The 17,060-nt window shown below is 34.5% G+C and overlaps 1 protein-coding gene across 6 annotated transcripts in view; it reads right to left on the reverse strand.

Annotated features, from left to right (window-relative positions):
* AXDND1 (axonemal dynein light chain domain containing 1) overlaps positions 1-17,060 on the reverse strand; it is a 383,395-nt gene that overhangs the window by 125,718 nt on the left and 240,617 nt on the right. For all 6 annotated transcript variants that reach the window (XR_004536635.1, XM_033916370.1, XM_033916373.1 and 3 more), the window contains one exon: positions 15,316-15,482. Coding sequence is in view for 5 of the 6 variants with exons in the window: in XM_033916370.1 (XP_033772261.1) it covers positions 15,316-15,482 (167 nt within the window). In the remaining variant the exon portion in view is untranslated. The remainder of the gene's footprint in view (positions 1-15,315; positions 15,483-17,060) is intronic.

A 17,060-nucleotide genomic window follows, 5' to 3' on the forward strand; every position in this document is an offset into this window, starting at 1 on the left:
TGCAACTTGTAGTGGCAAGGTCGAGCAGCAACAGATGATGACGATAAAGCTTCTTTTAAACCTGAGGCCAAAGCCTCAAAGAGCTTTTTATGAACAAAATCCAGCCTGCAATTCTGGGCAATCTTTAATACCATGCCTCCTTCACTGGGAAGGGAGGTACACTTGCTAATCTGCGCCACCAGTGAATCCACTTTCAGTGGGACAAAGAGCTGGTTAAATTCAGCATCTATCTGTCATGGATTTGGCCACCTGAAGAAGCCCCTCTGGAACTTCCCAATGGTCTGTGAGCATTTTGGTAATATCTTAATGAGAGGGAAAACATGTGGTCTGTGCCTTTGTGCTGCTCATAAGTGAGCACTGTGTAGCAGAGGACTGTGGAGTCTCTATATTTAATTCCTGGAGGGATTCCATGATCACCTCCAAAACCGCTGAAGGCTTAAACAGCCTATGCACAGTAGGGGTCCTCCCCAAGATCAGGGGCTTCCATCAGATCCAGATCCAGCCCCCTTAGGATGAAGCAGCAATTCCAGCTACAGAGGACCCTGACTGGGAGAGTAAAGGCATTTAAATAGAAACCACTTTGTCCTAGTCTTCCTCAGACTGGACCTCCCCATCTTGTGCATGGCACTGCTGCTGGGGAATTGTGCTTTGGGGGAGGAACCCCCGACGCAAGCAGGGCCATGATCCCTAAGAGTTCCATGCGACTCTTATTAATCATGTAAGCTTCAAGCATCATATTGATGCATTCAGGGGGAAACCCCTGTCCAGGATGTCCAGATGGCTCATGAGCTCTTTTCTGGGATTTTGCGGCAGTGCAACAATTGTACTTTGCTGGGGGTGCACTTTTGCTGCTCCCCAGCTCAAACCTGGACTTTTTTCTTGGCCTCAAACTATCTGAGCAGTAACACCCTCCAAGGGACCAGAGGCTCCCACTTTCCTCACGTGCCGCAAACTTGACATGAATCCAAGGTATCCTGGCTGGAGGAATCCATCACACCTGTTTTTAAGCAAAATTGAGGTGTTTTGAGGCAGACAGAGGCTTTTATTTGGGATAGATAGGAAAAATGCTTGAAGTATGTAAACTGCTTTGTGTGGTTGCATAACTGCAAAGTTTCAATCCCTTTCCCTACCCTTTATTTTCAAATCAGAAAATCCAAGATGGCTACCACAGCAGTGATTTTAGTAAAACGGTCCGGGGGAACTACATTGGGGTCAAAAAACTAGTAATTTGAGAGGTGGAGGAACTTTTCTAATATGTCTGCTTAATACAAAAAACAGCAGCATATGGGGTTCTGAGGCTCTTTTCCTCCTTTAATAAATAGTAAGCAGATCACAGTAGAGAAGATTCTCCACTTTTCAGGAATATAAATATGATAAATATCCCAGAGAGGTACTGATAAAACCTAACTCTAACCCCAGAACCCCAAAATAAATCAATTTTACCCCCCCTTCCCCAATTTTATTTTACAGGTTGTCAGCCTGTTACTTACTGTGCCATGCTGTATGCTGGTAGCTGCAAATGCAGAAGTTACAATCAGCTTTCTGGGAGAACTTCTGCCTCAACAAGCCTGGAATCCAGGCTGCTTGTATATTCAGATTGCCTGTTGGCCCAACGAACCAGCTGGAAACCTCAACTCCCACTGGACCTTGTGCATTCATTTCTAGATCTAGTACTCAGTAGAGCACATGAATTGGTGAGGGAGGTAATAGCACTGGGGCTGCTTAATAACAGTGATCATAACATGATCAGCTTTGATATAATCCCTGTAATAAGTTTACACAGGAAATTCAATACAACAGCACTTAACTTTAAAAAAGGAGACTATGGGGGGGCGTGGCTTAGCGCGAGGCACGAATGGAAGTGTAGTCGCAGAGCTCCTCACCATCTAGGCACAAAATAAAAAAAAATAATTTTCCTTCTGGATAATTTCATCAAAGAAATAATCGACAAAGAAGAAGAACATAATATAAATCAGATGACCTCTTTAACTGAAATTAAAACGAAGCCTGAGGTAACTGGGAGCTGAGAAAGCAAAGTACCGTTTTTTTTATCTATAACGATACTGTGAGATTTGAAACGCAGCGCTGAAGCAGCCTGTGAATGAAAAGCCGAAAGAGAGAAATACCGGCTTTAGAAAAGTGAGTCTTTTATAAAAAAAAAGATAAAAATAACTCAAAGTTAATTGAAATAACAGAATACTTGAGTAAATTTCGCTCTCCTCTATCACAGCTGCGATTGGGCTTGTGAGAGGAGCTGCAGGAGGATTGCCGATTTTTTTTTCTAAGCATTGAAACGGCGCGATATTGAAGATAAGTGACAGATCGGTGTACCATCGGAGACAAATAAATGACAGAGGGAAAAAAAGTTTAAATAATATGGTGAGTGACTGACAGCGAAAGGATTTGGAGAGAGAAAGAGAGAGCTGACAGTTTGAATCTACCCCCTTTAAAAACTGTGAAAAGACTCAAAACTGCAGATTTTATTTCACTGCTGAAACGGCAAGACATCGAAGAGCTGGAATGGTGAGGCAATAAAGAAGATATGCTGATATTGAAAAGAATAGTAGCTAATTAAATAAAATTTGCTGATTCTACCAAAATGTCTTTAAGCTAATGTGAAATGACTGTGAGGAAAGGCTGATATATTGAATTGGCAAACGGAAGGAAAATGTTTCAATACAGTTTTAAATCAATACTGCTAAAGCTATAATTATTAGAAAATTTATGTAAAAGTAAAAATACTAACTAAAAAAAAAAGTATAAGAAAGATTATACTCTTAATGTGAATGTTGTCAATAGAATTCTTAAGTGTGGCAGTTTAAAGCGGCCATTTTCAGCTTAATGAAGAAATGGAACACAGAATAACTAACTGAACTTCTGTCTGAAACCTATCTATTTGTTCATTTTTCTTCAATAATAGATAGATATTGAGATATATTACAAACAAGAAACTGCTGACACTGAAAAAAAAAAAAAAAAAAGACTGAGAAGAAAATAATTTTTAACAGCTTTTCTCTGACTGATACAGAGAGATAGTGAAGCCAAGCTGGGGAAAAACTGACCAAAAAGAGGAAAGTTTCAAAGCGGTACTAAAATTAGTACTTTAAAAAACTGAAGCAGCAAGACATCGTGGCAATTAAGAGAAGCTGAAAAAAAAAAAAAAAAAAAAAAGACAATTGCTTCAAATTGCTCAAAATAAAGGAAAATAATTCTATAAAGTGTTGCTCTCCTCAATCGGGGCTGCGATTGGGCTTGTGAGAGGAGATAAAAATAAATAAATAAATACCAAGAATTTTTTTGTCAACGCTGAAACGGTGTCTCATTGAGAGAGAGAGTGAAAGTCAGGAGAGATTTAAGAGAAGGAAATGTTGTTGGACTGAATGTTCCCTCCTTCATTGAAACAGTAAAGTGAGAAAAATAAAAGAAAAAAGGAAAGATTTTTTAAACTGACATAAGAAAAGGGCTTAAAAAGAAAATTTCTACTTCAAAAGATAAAACTAAATCTTGGAAGAAAAGAGATTAAAAACCTAAGAATATCAAATCTAAACCTAAGAGACTAAATATAAGAAATAAGAATAACCAAGAAAAAGAAAACAACAACATGACAAGTACCAGACAAAACAAAAATGAGGCTGGTACATCTGCAAAAAGACAGAAACAAGACCAAATAACACCAAGCAAAATACCACTTCCTATCGAAGAATCAGACACATTAAGCAAAGCTGAAGTCATGGAAGAATTAAAACAAATCAAACAAATGCTTAAAGAAACTATAACTAATATGTCTGAAATGAAAGAAGAAATTTTAAATATACATAGACAAATGGAAGTTAACAACAAAAGAACAACTGAACTAGAATCAAAAATGGAAACTATAGAATGTGAATCAAAAAGATGTAAAAACGACAGCCTAGAATTAAATAAATTAAAAGACCAACTGGAGGATTACGAGAATAGAGGAAGAAGAAAGAACATCAAACTCTTTGGAATACAAGAAAATTTAGAGGGAAAAAATACTATCCTTTTCCTTGAAAATTTAATTCCAAAAATTCTACAATTAGACTTGAAACAACCAATTGAAATTGAAAGGGCGCATAGAATCCCAATTAAAAATTTAGAAAATAAAAACAGACCAAGACCAATCATTTTCAAAATGTTGAGATACCAACAAGCACTAGAGATACTAAATGCTGCAAAAAAAGATAAAAACTTAAATTATAAAGGATCAAGATTATGGTTTTTACCAGACTTCGCCAAAAACACAGCAACTAAAAGGAAAATACTACTAGATATGAGACCTCTACTCAAAGAAAAAGGATTTAAATATGGTCTATACTACCCGGCGAAAATGAGAGTGTCATCTGGAGACAAGTCCTTATATTTTGAGGATCCCGAAAAACTAAAAGAGTTTCTCTCTAAACCAGAACCTATGATATATTAACATAATATATTAAGATGGTTTTGAAAACTCTATGAAAAATTAGAAAATATAACATATCGAAATATTTGAAGAAATGGAGGAAAACAATACAAAGAAAAGACAATAATAATTATATGAAAGAAAGAACAGAATATAGGAAAATTATTAAATAATACACTGCATATATGTTTAAAATAATTATATGTTGAAATCATAATACTAAGGAAATACAAATTAACATATTGTTAAATGGAAAATGATACATTAATAAAATGTTATGGAAAATGATTAAATAAATATAAAAGATCAATATAGATAGATAGAAGGGAAATTTGTTTAAACAATTGAAAATTGATTGCCTGGAATGGGGAGAATGTTAGGATTACAGTTCCAATGTGTATCCTTAAGCAGCCAATGTATTGGGTGGGAAAGGGAGGGATAAGGAGAATATTTATTAGAATAATTAAGGGAGATACATTAGGGTTAAATATGTGTGTCATGAAGAAAATTTTTTGGATATTAAATATGAAAGAGGAGAGGAAGAAAAAGATAATGAAAAGTATTAAAATATATAATGTCTTTTAAAATATATTCTATTAATGTCAATGGCCTGAATCACGTAATTAAAAGGAAAAAAATATTAACATTTTTAAAAAAACAAAATGCAGATATTTACTGTCTGCAAGAGACCCATCTTAATATGAAGGAATCACAGAAATTATCAGGTGGATGGATAAAAGAATGTTTTTTTGCTCCAGCAGTGGGTAAAAAAGCAGGGGTTGCAATCCTTATAAATAAAAAATGTATGGCCAATATAAAGGTAAAAAATTCAGATCCACATGGAAGATGGATACATATCGATATAGGTATGGGAAATGATACCCTGACGTTATTTAATATATATGCCCCTAATTCGAATCAATCAGAATTTTTCAAAAAGCTACAAAATATGTTATTACCACTGGCTGCCTCTAATTTAGTGGTGGCTGGAGATTTTAATGCTGTAATGGATCCATTATTGGATAAAAAACCAGGTAAAAATATTAAATCTTTAGGTCTAGATAATTTAGTTCGATCATGTGATTTGAAAGATATATGGCGTATTCTTCATTTTAATGATCAGGAGTATTCATTTTGTTCACAGGTTCATAAATCATTTTCAAGAATAGATTATATTTTTGTTTCAACAAATAAAGTGCAACAAGTGATTAAAGCCTCCATTGATCCTACTATCATTTCGGATCATGCGGGAATATGGATAGAATTACAATTAGATCAATTAGAAAATAATAGACCTCTTTGGAGATTTGATAATGCATTGCTTGTGGATGACAAATTTTTGGAAAATTTTAAAACACAAATTAATGAATTTTTTCAAATAAATTTAGTGGAAGATACATCTATAGAGAATGTATGGGATGCATTTAAAGCAACTATGAGGGGTAATATCATATCATATTCAGCTTTTATTAGGAAACAAATTAAAAAACAATATATAGAATTAGAAAAAGAAATAAAAATATTAGAAGCTAAATTGATAAGTAAATGGGAATATGAAACTTTGCAAGCTCTTTTGAAAGTAAAAGGTAAATATAATGAATTAACTTCAAAAATGATAAGAAAAGATTTGTTTTCCAAACAAACGGTGTATTATGGAAATTCTAATAAGGCGGGAAAATTATTAGCAAATTATCTTAAGGCAAAAAAAAGGAGAACTAATATTAATGGAATAAAAGATGATAATGGTATAATAACAAATCAAACAAATATAATATTAAAACAATTTTTAAATTTTTATAAGGATCTATATTCTTCCGAACCTTATTTGGAGAAACAAAAAGGGGGAAAAAAATTTCTAGATTTAATAAATGGACCTAAGATTCCTGATCATATGAAACGAAGTTTAGAAGAACCTATATCATTAAAAGAATTAGAAACAGCATTGAGATCTCTTAGAGTTGGATCCGCTCCAGGTGGTGATGGTTACACAGTAGAATTTTATAAAACATTTCAAAATATCCTCTCCCCACATTTATTAAAATTATATCAGACACAACTTATAAAAGGTAATATAAAAGGTACTATGGCTGAATCAATAATAATTGTTTTGCCTAAGCCAAATAAAGATCCTACTTTGGTTTCGAACTACAGGCCTATATCTTTGATAAACGTTGATAATAAACTTTTGGCGAAAATTTTGGCTTTGAGATTAGCCAAAGCTCTCCCACATATTATAGATATGCATCAAACGGGTTTCGTTGCTAAAAGACATTCCTCCAATAACTCTAGACTATTATTTCACATGCTAAACTTATCAAAAAAAATGGATGAACCGGCATTTACAGTTTCATTAGATGCTGAGAAAGCATTTGATAGGGTAGAATGGAATTTTATGTATCAGGCTTTAGAATGGTTTGGTATAGGTTCTGGATTTATACAAATGGTAAAAACATTGTATAGCTTCCCGATTGCAAGATTAAATATTAATAATAAGATATCTGATGGTTTTCAATTGCAGAGGGGAGTTAGACAAGGTTGTCCTTTATCTCCTTTGTTATTTGATGTTGTATTAGAACCCTTATTGTTAGCAATACAGCAAACGAGGGAGATACAAGGAATTCCATATTCAGATATGGAATATAAAATTTCGGCTTATGCTGATGATATTTTGCTTTATTTGAGAAATCCAGAGTCTACCTTATCTTCTTTATTGGAATTAATTGATAAGTTTGGCAAATTTTCAGGTTATAAAATTAATTGGAATAAATCTGAAATTATACCCTTGAATGTTTACTGTGTAAAAGGATTATTTGATATTTTTCCATTCATATGGAAAGAAGAAGGATTTAAATATCTAGGCATTCAAGTTAAAAAAACAATTGAAGATACTGTAAAAGAAAATGAAAAATATGTATTAAAAAAAGTAACGGAGTTATGTGAACAATGGAACCCATTACATATATCTTGGTGGGGCAGAGTTCAAACTATTAAAATGATGATGTTGCCTGTGGTTTGCTACCAAATGAGTATGATACCTATTTATTTTCAGGGGTCCTTTTATAAGAAGCTTAATAGAATTTTAACAAAATTTCTTTGGCTTGGTAAAACACCTAGAATAGCTTTAGTAACCTTACAAAAATCAATTAAGGAGGGAGGGGTAAATTTTCCAAATTTCTATAGGTACCATCAAGCCTATATTCTACGTCAGGGTATGTATTGGATCCTCCCAGAACTTATAGATAATGCACCAGATTGGTTATATTTGGAATGGCGCCTTATGTTTCCCCTAAATTTAGTTCATTTACCAAGTATTAATATACCTAAAAGATACAGAGAAAATAAAATAATAATGGATACTTGGAAAACATTGAGATTTATTGATAAATTAACACCCATCCCAATATATAAATCAACTAATCAATCCATATGGATAAACTCCAAGATCAAAGTAGGCGGAGCTCAAATCCTTTGGAAGAACTGGATTATTGCAGGAATTAGATCTCTAGATGATATTATTTCAGAAGGTAAACTGCTGGATTTTTCACAATTGCAACATAGATTTGGTCTTAATAAAACACAAAGTTTTAAATGGTTGCAATTGAAGCAGGCCATTCAGGTTGGGTTCCCTGAATGGAAATCATTAAACAATCAATATAGTTTAAAGTTCTTATGCTTTAAAGCAGACTTCCTAGGACATCAAGCCGCATTGTGGTATAAATTAATATCTGGATATTTGAATAAAAAACCAAAAAATGGTCTAAGAGACATTTGGAGCATTGAGATTGGACATCAAATTAATGCATCTCAATGGCCACTAATTTGGTCTTGGAGAATGGGATGTACAGTGTCAGCGTCTATGAGACAAACATGGTTCTTTTTATTACATAGAGCTTTTTGGACCCCTACTCGTTTACAAAAACTAGACAGTTCTAAGTCTAATAGATGCTGGCACTGTAATCTAGAACCAGGGACATTAGATCATTTATTATATCATTGTCCTTATATTAAAATATTTTGGAATTCAATTTGGCCACAAATTAATAAATTAATGGAAAATCATATTGCAATATCATATGATACAATTTTATTTGGAACAATGATGAGAAAAAAAAGTCAAATTTCACCAGAAAATAATAAACTTTTATTAATTATGACAGGGGTTGCCATTCAACATATAACTAACAATTGGAAAAATTACAACAACCTAAACTACACATTTTGGTGGAATACAATATGCCATGTTTTTAAAATGGAAAGAACAATAGCAATACAAAAGGGGACATATAATAAATTTATAAAAATATGGGGGCCATTGACAAAATACTGTAATGATTAAATAATAGAATACTTTTTCTTCTTTTCTTCTTTTAGAGATTTTTTTTTTTATGACACACATATAGGGGGGGTAAGGAAAACAATTTATATATATATATTATAATATATGATACAAAATGTAACAAATGATAAAAAAATAATAGAAGGGTGGGGGGAGGGAAAATGAATAAAATTTATCCAGAATATATTGTATTAGATATAAATATATTATTGAATAATTATCAATTGTATTCTAATATGTTGTATACTTTTATAAAATTTGAAAATATTATATTAAAGCAATAAAAGGGTGGGGGGAGGGTGAAGGGGAAAATCAAATTCAGACATACATTGTGTTAGATATAAAAGTGATACCATGCATTTATCAAATGTATTTTATTATTATGTACACTTTTTGTAAAATTTGAAAATAAAAATATAATGGAAAAAAAAAAAAAAAAGGAGACTATGATAACATGAGGAGAATGGTAAAAAAGAAACTTAAAGGTGCAGCTGCAAAGGTCAAAAATATACATCAGGCATGGATGTTGGAAGCCCAGACTAGATATATTCCATGTATTAAAAAAGGAGGAAGGAAGATCAAACAGCAGCCAGCATGATTAACGAGTGAGGTGAAGGAAGCTATTAGAGCTAAAAGAGAATCTTTCAGAAAGTGGAAGAAGGATCCAACTGAAAATAATTGTAAACAACACAAGGAATGTCAGGTCAAATGCAAGGCACTAATAAGGAAGTCAGAGATCTTGAAAAGAAGATTGCGCTGGAAGCAAAAACACACAGTAAAAACTTTTTTAGCTATATTAAAAGCAAGAAGCCAGGAAGAGAATTGGTTGGACCACTAGATGGCCGAAGGATAAAAGGGGCTTTCAGGGAAGACAAGGACATAGCAGAGAGATTAAATGAATTCTTTGCCTCGGTCTACACTGAGGAAGCTGTGGAGGAGATACCAGTGCCAGACAACTGGCTGGTTGCCTGCATCTATTCCGCTATACTCAGTCTGGACTAGCACGGGAAAATCATGTGGCAGTCCTCAGAGTTAGAGCTCTGGCAGCTTTTGTTGTTTTCCTTCGATCTACACCATTGAGGAACTCTGTAACACTGCCACCTGGTCCTCAGTTTATACCTTCACTTCTCACTATTATCTGGATTCTTTCTCCAGACGGGTTGGGCACTTCGGCCACTCTGTATTTCAAATTGTATTTTTCTTGGCCAACACTCCCACCATCCCATCTCTGTTAGCTTGGAGGTCACCCATCAGTGAGAATATGCAGCCTGCTTGTCCTGGGATAAATCACAGTTACTTACCGTAACAGGTGTTATCCAGGGACAGCAGGCAGATATTCTCACAACCCTCCCACCTCCCCGGGTTGGCTTCTTAGCTGGCGTATTTTAACTGAAGGACCATGCGTCTTCATCGGGTGGGAAGGCACTCGCACATGCGCGGTTCGGGCTATCGCAAACTTTTTGAATTCTTACAGTGGCGATGCAATTTTAAAGTGGTCTGTACCGGGGCTTCGTCGGTGACGTCACCCATCAGTGAGAATATGCTGTCTGCTTGTCCTGGGATAAATTATAGACCGGTAAGTCTGACGTCGATGCCGGGCAAAATGGTAGAGACTATTATAAAGAACAAAATGACAGAACATATACGTAAGCATGGATTAATGAGAGAAAGCCAACATGGTTTTAGTCAAAGGAAATCTTGCCTTACCAATCTACTGTATTTCTTTGAAGGGGTGAATGAACATGTGGATAAAGGTAAACCAGTTGATATTGTGTATTTTGATTTTCAAAAGGCATTTGACAAAGTACCTCATGAAAGACTTCTGATGAAATTAGAAAGCCATGGGATACGAGGTAATGTCATTTTATGGATTGAGAACTGAATGAAAGACAAAAAACAGAGTGGGTTTAAATGGTCAATATTCTCAATGGAGTAGGGTAAATAGGGGGTTCTATAGTCACTTGAGAAAAAACCTTTACACAGCCAAAAAATTTGTGTCCAAATGTAAACAAGCCATGAATAAATTATGTAAATACAATACAGCCAGCCAACTCAACAATGAGTCTAGAGGAGAAAAAGCCTCAGTACCCCGTTAGGAAAGAGCCCTTCTCTAATTTGAGAGGGTAAGGTTAACATCATTGGCTAAAAAACCTCCTTTATGCTGTGTTAAAGCTAGTCACTTTTGCACAAATCATGGTCCAAAGATACTTCACTTGTTCAAATGGTATAAGTTATATAACTACCCTTACAAACCTTATCTTAAATTGCTTGATCCCAGATCCTCAGAGACAACACACTAGGCTCAAAATTTTCATCTACCTAGTGATTAACATGTTGTTTCATCCTTTAAATCCTAATTTCATCATAAATATTCACTAAAGATTTAATTTTAAAGATATTTGTACTTAGCTTTGTGGTCAGTTTAGGGATAAGTATATTGTTGACATGTTTCACTATTATGTTTTTTCAAGACAAATCCCCATTATTTATCTACCATCTCTCTCGACCACTGGGACAGTTGTTTAACAGCAACTTATTTAGCCCTAATTTGGGGCACAAACTAATTTTTTTTGCCTTAACTGGATAATTACTAACAACTAATCTTTATATATATATATATATATATATATATATATATACTTTTCACAAATACATACCAAGTATTAAACACTTGTACAGAAAGGTAGATTAAGACAGTATTCTTAAATAAGATCAAATCAAACAATATTTTAACAGGAAAATAAGTTGCTTAATCTATCTCAAGTCCTCAATTTAAAGATCCAAGATTAAATCAAAGTGATAAAACAAATAATAATAAGCCTATCAAGTAATCTGCAGTTTGCTGTTGAGTGGGATTTTTACTCATTCAGATATGCTGTTATTGCTCTTCTCTCCCACGGCGTTTAAGAGATAGAAAACTGGATAACTGAGATGGTTCCAGGAAAACATACTTTATAGACTGATATTTAATCACACACTTGCAAGGAAATCTTAAGTAGAAAACACCTCCTATCTCAGTTGGTCTCAAAATCAAAAACTGTCATCTCCTTTTTTGTGTCTCCCTGGAGACATCTGAAAATATTTGGATTTTATGTCCCTAAAACTCCTTAAATCTGTTCTGAAAAAAACATCCTTAAAATCCATTCTTTATCCAGTAAAAGGGCTCTCGTCAACAAAAGTGTAGCTGGAGAGGAAAGAGAAGCATCAGACGCTTCCAATAGATTTGAAACGTCTAGTGGAGTCTCTTGTTGATTTTCACTTTCAAGTTGTTGTTGATCTTTTTTCTCAGGAAGATAATAGACCTGAACAAAAGGAGGTATAGATTGCTCCAGTACATTTAAACTCTCTTTAAAGTACCTCTTTATTGAATTTTTGTCAAAGCAAAACAATCACAATGTGTACTGTAACATAATGTTGTAACATAGTTCTTTGAAACAAGGCAAATCAAATCAGCACCACACAATACAAGAAACCCCTCCCCCCCATAAGTTCCGTGCATGCCAATGGTCACTAGCAAGAGTTAGTAGGTTGTCCTTGCTTTGCATACCAGTCAGTGTAACTAATCTTGTTTCAACTGAGACTGTGTTTAACACCAACTAACTTGTTTATGACATTAACTTTAACACTGTAACTAGTATACATATAAGCCAGTGTTCTTTACATTGACTAGATAAAATTGTCTTCTTTCATTCGTGCAGGGGACAAAATCTTGAAAAAGCCGAGGAGGCGAAACATGTCGATTTGACAGGTCCCTGGTCCGAATGTACTAAAGAAAAAACGTCTTTTTAAGATAAGTTATTTGCACTTCAATATTTAAGAATATAAGCAATAGCACTTTATTACAAAAAGAAAAAAAAGAAAAAATATATATAAAAAATTATAATAATTGATGGTAATGGGCGAATGAAGAGGCCACAGCCAGAGTCATAGCCATAAACACTCTTTATGTCGCCAGAATCAAGGCGAATAAAAATGGCATGTCTGACGCCCGAGAAAGGTAACTAAAGACTGTATATATATCTATAAAAAACACATTGACGCAAGGATACGAGCTACATTAACTTTAACACAGCATAGAGGAGGTTTTTGAGTCGATGACGCTAACCTTACCCTCTCGAGTTAAGAGAAGGGCTCTTCTCTAACGGAGTTCTGAGGCTTTTCCTCCTCTAGACTCATTGTTGAGTTGGCTGGTTATTTTGGATTTACATAATTTATTCACGGCATGTTTAAATAGTGGGGTTCCCCAAGAGTCTGTGCTGGGATCACCGCTTTTTAACATATTTATCAATGATCTAGAGATGGGAATAACTAGTGAGATAATTAAATTTGCTGATGACACAAAGTTGCAAGAGAATTATGAAAAACTGTAAGAGGACCTTAAGAAACTGGAAGACTGGACGTCAAAATGGCAGATGTGAGCAAGTGCAAAGTGATGCATGTGGGAAAGTGGAACCTGAACTATAGCTATGTGATGGTGGGTTCTTTGTTATGAGTCAATGCACAGGAAAAGGATCTAGGTGGCATTGCTGAGGATATGTTCAGACCCTCAGCTCAATGTATGGCGACTGCTAAGAAAGAAAATAGAATGTTAGGAATTATCAGGAAAGGAATGGAAAGCAAAGATGAAAATGTTATAATGCCCTTGTATCGCTCTATAGTACAGCCACACCTCGAATACTATGTGCACTTCTGGTTGCCATATCTTAAAAAAGATATATTGGAATTAGAAAAGGTACAGGGAAGGGTGACAAAAATGATAAAAGGGATGAGACAACTTCCCTATGAGGAAAGGCTAAAGCGGCTAGAGCTCTTCAGCTTAGAGAAGAGATGGCTCAGGTGTGATATGATAGAGGTCTATAAAATATTGAGTGAAGTGGAAAGGGTAGATGTGAATTGCTTGTTCACTCTTTCCAAAAATAGTAGGGCTAGGGGACCTGTGATGAAGCTACTAAGTAGTAGATTTAAAACAAGCCAGAGAAAATATTTCTTCACACAACATGCAATTAAACTCAGTAATTCGTTGCCAGAGAATATGGTGAAATCAATTAGCTTCGTGGGGTTTAAAAAAGGTTTGGATAATTTCCTAAAAGAGAAGTCCATAGGCCATTATTGAGATGGCTTGGGGAAATCCACTGCTTATTCCTAGGATATGCGGCATAAAATCTATTTTGAGAGATTTGGGGGATTTAGCTAGGTGCTTGGGACTTGGGTTGGCCACTATTACAAAGGATACTGGGCTTGATTGACTTTCAGTCTGTCCCATTATGGCAATTCTTATGTTTTTAATTTGGGGGAGGAAAGCAGTCGGTCTTGATCCTGGAAAAATTGCCACAAAGATTGAATTCAACACCTAATAAAAGACTGTTTTATTGAGGAGGAGTGTGTGGCACAGTGGTTGGATCTACAGCCTCAGCACCCTGGGGTTGTGGGTTCAAATCCAGCGCTGCTCCTTGTGACCCAGGGCAAGTCACTTAATCCTCCATAGCCCCAGGTACATTAGATAGATTGTGAGCCCACCGGGACAGAGAGGGAAAATACTTGAGTACCTGATTGTAAAAAACCGCTTAGATAATCTTGATAGGCGGTATATAAAATCCTAATAAACTTGAAACTTGAAACTTTTCAATTAATAAATATTTATTTTTCAATTTTATCTCTGGTTGGTATGCAAAGTTCCATCCCCACTTCATTCAATTCTGGTCACCATATCTCAAAAAAAGGAAATAGGAGGGGAAGGATGATAAATTTTGTGGTTTGATGAATAAGTCTGAATAGATATATATATATTTTTTTCCTGTTTAAAATATGTATAATATAGGACTAAAATTATGGGAAAATTTTATAATTACTTAATAGAAAAATTGGGTTGGGTGGGGGGAGGAAATTAATATGTATGAATCTTGAAAAATTTAAGTGATGTTTAACGTGTAAAATGATTAATATATTCTATATTTCACTTATTGAATGTATTTTAAAAATGAATAAAGAATATTAAAAACAAAACAAAACACATTGCTTATTAATCTCGCTTTATGTTACATTTTGGATCTCAAAAGAGGACTTCAGTTGAAATTTAAGCATATTTGTTTTATTTTTTGGTTATATGTTCTTTATATTGATAAATAAGTTCCTGGCTTATATTTTGCTTTCTGTACAAGTTTATGCTTGATATTTACTATAAAATGATAAATAAATAAAATAATTTATTTGTATTAAAAAAAAAATGTGGAGGGCCATTTTTGATAAGACATCTAAATTTACACTACAATTCTATAATGAAGGGGTACTCGGGTGCAAGTTATAGATTAGACACTTACCATGCACCATTGGAGCATTTATATGGAGCTGCCTTGTTATAGGATTGTATGTATAGTAAGTATTTGCTGACTGGAGCACTTGACAAGTGACTTGGGAAGAGAATGATGGACAACAGACACTGGAAAGTGAATGAAAGTGTCAGGGTATGGAAAGAAGTGATGTACAATAGGAAAAAATTAACAAATGTAATCCAGGGAAAGAAACAGTGACTGAATACATGTATGAGGAAGTAGAAACTCACAAAACCTTCGTTTTAAAATATTGATGCCACTCCTCCAGTCCAGTCTTACAGTGTCTTAATTTCTCCTTCCTGGATTCTTCAACATGCTCCAACTGTTCCCCAAAATGTACCATCGACTTCCTCCAGGTTTCCGTTACCTGCTGAATTTCAGCCAGGTCTGATGTGTCCTGTTTGGGAGGATGCAGGGATTACACCATGTGGGAGAAAATCTGCAGCTAATCTGACATTTTAGCTTCTTCTTAAATCTTTAAAATTTCAGGATAATTTTTTTAGAAACTTGTGCATGTGGAACAGCATTTTCTGTGCTGCAGTAGGCTTTTATAAAACTGCCTTTTATATATACAAGGGGTGTTCAATAATTTGTCTACCTTAATAGGAAAGAAAATAGTTTTCAAAAAAGTTTTCTTTTTCAGTATAGTCCCATGATAGCTCCATACACGTCATCAACTTTTCCTGCAATGACTTTAACCCCTTTGAAAATAATTCTTATTTGACCTTATCACCATATCCATTCTACTCAAAAATCATATTTCACTTAGGCATAAATTTAATTCGTATTTCATTCACTCTGTTCACTATCATTTGATAACATTTCCATTATTTCACACACTTACTTTAGTATTATCACTATTTTGGTGGCACACTCACCATTAATCACATTACACTATTCAATATATCTTTTACCTGTATACTCAAACAATTACATATTCCCATAAGACCCCAGAAGGTGGTTATTTATAACTGAAACACATACCATGTCGGATCCATACCACACTTTTTTTTTTTACTGTGCATCATATGGATTTGCTTGTATTTGTGAAGACCTTTTATTAATAAACTTTTACATCACAATCATCGATTCCACAGTTTTGTTTTCTGTTGGTTTTCCATTTTTTCTGTGGAACAATTTGGTGACTTTGTTTTATTTTTTTGACCTTCAAACAGGTCATCCTAACTTCCTTGACATCTTCATCACTTGAAAACCACTGTTCACAGAAAGATTTCTTCAAAACTTAGAACAGGAAATAATTTGAGGGAGCCAGGTCATGACTGTTGAAACCCATATTCTTAGATGGTAGCCTGTGATTGTCACGACATGTGCATCGGCGCATTGTCATGAAGAAGCAGCATGTCTGCTGCGAGTTTTCCACATCTTTTCTTTTTGGTTTTTTTTTAAAATTTATTTATTTATCATTTTAATGCATCCTATACAAGATGTTTAAAGAAATACAGAAATATATTGTTCTCTTAGTCATATTACATACTAAGAATTGAAATTTAAACATCCATATAAATCATATAATACAGTCCACAACTTGAGGAGAAGAGACAAGATGAAAGTAAAACCCCTCGGGAAAGGGGAAATATACAAAGGAAACTAAAAACTTTGAGAAATAGAGCAGTCAGATCTTACCTATCCAAAATAAAATTAACCGCATTATTAACCTGTATCATTCGGACTGTGTAGAGATCATCTTTTCTTTTTTTTTTTGAATGTTGTTAGTAACTCTCCTCGGTTATGGTTGTCTTGTGTGGCATGAACTCCAGAGCAAAAGTCCATCATTCCAGAAGACATTTGCCTTGAGTTTGCCTGCAGATTTTTGTGTCTTGAACTTTTTGGGGTGGGGGATGATTTGTGCTTCCATTGCATTGACTTCATTTTGGACTCAGGATTACAGAATGATACGTGGAAAAAATTTGTCCCCATCCTCACGAGCTTAGCCCTGTCCCCGCCAGCTCATCCC

The sequence above is a fragment of the Geotrypetes seraphini genome, chromosome 12 (assembly GCF_902459505.1).
Source record: "Geotrypetes seraphini chromosome 12, aGeoSer1.1, whole genome shotgun sequence".
Classification (NCBI taxonomy): Eukaryota; Metazoa; Chordata; class Amphibia; order Gymnophiona; family Dermophiidae; genus Geotrypetes; species Geotrypetes seraphini.